At 36.1% G+C, this 5,023-nt stretch overlaps 1 protein-coding gene across 1 annotated transcript; it reads right to left on the bottom strand.

Annotated features, from left to right (window-relative positions):
- Positions 1-438: 438 nt before the first annotated feature.
- Positions 439-2,245, bottom strand: LOC128675733 (uncharacterized). The gene has a single exon (XM_053755324.2). It carries the CDS (start codon positions 1,456-1,458, stop codon positions 439-441), a length of 1,020 nt encoding a protein of 339 aa, XP_053611299.1. The 5' UTR covers positions 1,459-2,245.
- Between the last annotated feature and the right edge of the window lie 2,778 nt (positions 2,246-5,023).

Genomic DNA, 5,023 nt, shown 5'->3' with positions numbered 1-5,023 from the left:
AGGATCTAGTAGATTTAGGCAGATCAACCTTGGGTTGTTGCATGGATACAGTGGATACAGAGGATCTAGTAGATTTAAGCAGATCAACCTTGGGTTGCTGCATAGATACAGTGGATACAGAGGATTTAGTAGATTTGGGCAGATCAACCTTGGGCTGCTGCATAGATACAGTGGATACAGAGGATTTAGTAGATTTGGGCAGATCAACCTTGGGTTGCTGCATAGATACAGTGGATACAGAGGATTTAGTAGATTTGGGCAGATCAACCTTGGGCTGCTGCATAGATACAGTGGATACAGAGGATTTAGTAGATTTGGGCAGATCAACCTTGGGTTGCTGCATAGATACAGTGGATACAGAGGATTTAGTAGATGAATTATAATTGATAGTGCCGGTTTTAAAATTATATAATCCCGCACGACACTGGGACGAGATGTTTACTCGTTTTTTTGATTAGAGTCTACGGTGTCATAACCGCCCTCAGGATTGGTAAGAAAATCATCGTTAGTTTCCGAAGTTTCATCGGAGATGAAATGAACACGGGGTTGCCTTGTATAGTTTTGATCAGGATTTTTGAAGCGATTATTATTAAATTCCCTTTTTCGGCATTGTTCTATAGTATGACCTGGATTTTTGCAATATCGGCAGACAAGGATGGAATTATTATTATTAGGACGAGGAGTAATAGGATTGTTTTTGAATGAAGATGGGTTTTGGTTACGACGTATAAACTGACGAGATTGTTGATTGCTAGACGGGGCTGAATGTTTAGATAAAGATTGTTGGATTCTTTCTTCAGAAATTGCGATATTAATTGCTTCGTTTAAAGTTTTAACGGATTTACTCCTAACAAAATTAGATATTCGAGGCGTTAGCCCCATTTGGAAATGATGGAGGGCTAATTCCTCCATCGCGGCACTACGTCCAATCATTTCTCTACTTTTATGGCCGTGTGAGATGGAAATTTCGGTAAGTAAATGAGATAAGCAAGTCTCTATTCTTAAAGCATACTGACTGACAGTTTCAGTGACTTGTTGTTTGCATTCCTGTAATTCGGTGAGGAGATGAGCGTAATGTTTCCTCTCGCTGAACTGCGTTTTGAGGAACTCTTTAAGCTGATGCCAATTAGTAAATTCTTTAATGGAACAGGCGGTCTCTGCTTTGCCTTGTAACTGACAGAGTATGTATTTAAAGAGAATATCTTTTTGTGTGTCCGAGGCTATTTCATAAGCATTATTACAATTTACTAAAAATGAATTTAACTTTTCTCTACAACCATCAAATGGCTTTATAAATTTAAGCAAAGTGGATAATTCAATTTCGGATTTGGGAATTACAGCCGCTTTCTTTTTACTAGATCTAGTGGAGGGGCCTGGATGTAATTGGCCCTGGGTATCTTCCTCTGTGTCTGTGACAGAGATTTCGGGTTTCGGGCTGGTTGAACGACCTTCGGCCATTTTAAATGAGTAACAAAATGTGAATATAAAAGAAAAATAATAATAATAAAATTATACAATTATGACAAGAATTCGTTTGTTAAAAAAAACACGAGTACAGAGTAGCAATGACCAATAGAATAAGTATGAATAAAAAGTCACTCACAGGAATGCAGGAAACGTGATAAGGGCGAGCATGTCGCTGGTCGCGTAGACACAACAAAATACAGGCACGGCGTGACGTCGTCGATACGGTGAAATCTCGATGTCGATAGGAGGTGCGCTTAGATCTGGATACAGTGATGAGGATACCGTGTATGTGATGAATCACTAGTTGTCGCTTCAATGGTATACCGGTCACAGCGTCAATATCGCGTGACAGTGGGTAACCTGGCAGGTGGTTTGAGGCCGGTTGGAGCACGTTGAATATCGGCGATGCCCAACAATGGGCCCCAGGTGGACTGCTTTCTTGAAGACGACGACTATGAGGGCCGAAGCAGAACTCGAAGTTGAACACAAACACATACACGCGTGAATTTATATACTTGAATTTTACGTGAAAGAGGCGAACCGGGGATTTTATTTTTCTAAATCCCTTTACCGCTGCCACCAAATGTTATACGGCGTTGAGGAAATAGGTTTTTAAAAAAAGAATTAATTGATTTGAGGCAACCGTCTAGCATGGAAAGGAGCTCGATTTCGACTGACTGAAAGGAATGGACTAGCGACTAACGTCGCAACCGAATCTGCTGATGCAGCAGTCTGTGAGTGATGTAAGCACTAAAGGGTGCATATGTATAGTATAACAGTTCGCATGGTTGGTAAGGAGTCAAAATTATTAAATAAATTTAATTGTACAGACAAAGCGTAGGGATAACTATATATACAGAAGGTGCCTATCAAACTGAACAACTATATTTCCTTAGTTTAGCTGCACCATCATATGTTCGATTTTTATCTCAACAGAAAATGCTCATCAGGCTGAACAATTTTTGTTAAGGCGTCATTTCTATATTTCCTATAGTTAAGCTGTACTATCATTGTTCTCCATCTGGTGTTCCAGTTTTCAAAATCATTTATACCCTATATGTTGCCTAGGATTAATAGCTCTATAACATAAAAGTTTCATTCAAATCCGTCCTGTAGAACTGGAGATTCGCGTGTACAAACAGACACTTTTTTTTTCAAAATTCTTATTCTAGTACATTCTACATGGTCCTAAATTATTATTATTTTTTTTAATTATATTAAGTGTACAGACACGACTTTTTCACTGTTTTATTATATGTATTGATAGGTATGTCATTTTTTTAACCTTCTTAATTTACCCATGAAAATCACCCTTATTATTTACTTACTCTGCCTGCATGTTTGTGTTTGGATCTGAGGTGTTTGGGTCATAGGATTACACAACCTAACCAAAGTTCACCTGATTTAGTGACAGACGGACGGACAAACAGACTTATTATTTTATGCGGAACCCTAAAAATCAATAGAAGTTTATACAGTCAATGACTTTACAGCAATAAAACCTTAGCGTTTAATTAATTACTCACATATATCTTCGGATCCATAAAAATATCGACAAACAAAAGAAAATGGGAATTGATTACATTCCCATGCAAATCGACGGCGGCGGCGCCCGCGCGTGCCAATGACATAGGTCGAAGCACCCAATAAATTTCAGCGGCCAGTATTATAGGAAATTCCTTCTGCACCAATAAAATCCTGTAATATCAATTAGTTCTTTTTATTTAACGTATGCTCAAATGCAAAAAGTGAAAATATTAATTTTATAAAGTTTTTCAATCTTATTAAAATTATATACAGTTCTTGTCCTTCAATTATATGAGTTTTTATTAAACGTAAAACCATGCCGCATAATATTGCATAATATACGGCATGACTCTTTACTATGAAATAAATTAATTTTAAAACAACATGTTAGGGAGTTCGGTTAATAAACAATAACTTTACAATAAAATATATTAAAAAAAAAAACAAATAAAAAAGGAAACATTTTCTGATAACTATAAATAAATAGACAATGTCAGTTTGGCAGTATATTCTATAATCAATTCATATAATATAAAACAGTAGAAAAAAATCCTGTACATGGAATAAATTTACATAAAAATAAAATTAGACGATAGAGTCACAGCAAAAGAGTAACAATATGAAAAAAAAAATCTGGCTCTGTGTCATACAGACACACAAACACACAGACACACAGACACAAAGACTTTTTTTTTCTGTCTGAGTGTGACAGTGTCTGTTGTTCTGTCAGAATTTTTTGTGTCTGTAACTACAGGACGAATTTGAATGAAACTTTTTTGTTACATAGCTATTAAGCCCGGGCAACATATACGGTATAAATTATTTTGAAAACTGGAACACCTAATGGAGAACATTGATGGTACAGCTAAACTATAATAAATATTGACATGACGCCTTAACAAAAGTTATTCAGCCTGATGAGCATTTTCTGTTGAGATATAAAAATCAAAGATCTAGAACACCAGATGTAGACCCGTGAAGGTAGCTAGCTAAACTATAGGGAATATAGAAATGACGACTTAACAAAAACTGTTCAGTTTAATGAGCATTTTCTGTAAAAGTTTAAAAATCGAATATCTGGAACACTTGATGTAGGCCTATGACGGTACAGCTAAACTATAGAAAACATAGAAATGACGCTCTTATGAAAGTTGATCAGTCTGATAAGCATTTTCTGTTGAAGTATAAATATCGAAGTTCTGGAACACCTGAAAAAGAGTCATAATAGTTCAGCGAAACTATAGAAAATATACTTTTTCAGTCTAATTAGCATGTTCTGTAAGTATAAGTATCGTTACACTTGTCTGTACAATTAAATTTCTCTAATAATTTTGACTCCTTACCAAAAATTGTTCGGCCACGCGAACGAAGTCGCAGGCATCAGGTAGTCTTAAATATTTTTTTATATAACTTTCTTACAAAGACGTAAACGTACCATACCCGTACCCTAAACGTACAAAGATAATTTTGTTAGTAGGAATCTCCCAATCATCCTCATACGTAGCATACGGTACTATAACAAGCACGTATAGATCATGTCACGTGTCTCATTACACGTCCCAAATGTCGGTGAATGACATAAATTCATACAAGCCGAGTCTTCCGTGAGTCCTCCAAACAATGGAAGTCAACCACAACTCCACACTAATATGAAGACTTGCCGAACTAATTTGCCACTGCCGCAATCGTAGCTGAAACTATTCTTGCAAAACATAGCTATTGTAAAAGGAAAGTATTGTGGGGACTAGCCAGGGACGCGAAACTAATAAACAAATAGTGGCCAAGTACGAGTCTGACTCGCCCATAAAGAGTACGTAACAGAAAAGTTATTGTTGATCGATTTTTGCATATTTTTATATTTGCGTTGATTGAACGAAAGGTTGATTGAAATTGCGGTATACGATTTATGACGTAGGTATAAATAAAACTACTTACTAGATCTTCGAAAGAAAGAAATCAATTTTCGGTGGAAGTTTACATAATAATATACATCATACATTTTTTGAGTTTTATCATTCTCTTATTTTAG

The sequence above is a fragment of the Plodia interpunctella genome, chromosome 15 (genome assembly GCF_027563975.2).
Source record: "Plodia interpunctella isolate USDA-ARS_2022_Savannah chromosome 15, ilPloInte3.2, whole genome shotgun sequence".
In the NCBI taxonomy this organism is placed as follows: domain Eukaryota; kingdom Metazoa; phylum Arthropoda; class Insecta; order Lepidoptera; family Pyralidae; genus Plodia; species Plodia interpunctella.
Note: the sequence above shows the minus strand (reverse complement) of the source record. Positions and strands in the feature narration are given on the sequence as shown.

Excerpts from the sequence above, each read along its gene's own strand:
- LOC128675733 (XM_053755324.2), bottom strand. The coding sequence starts at position 1,458 with ATGGCCGAAGGTCGTTCAACCAGCCCGAAACCCGAAATCTCTGTCACA.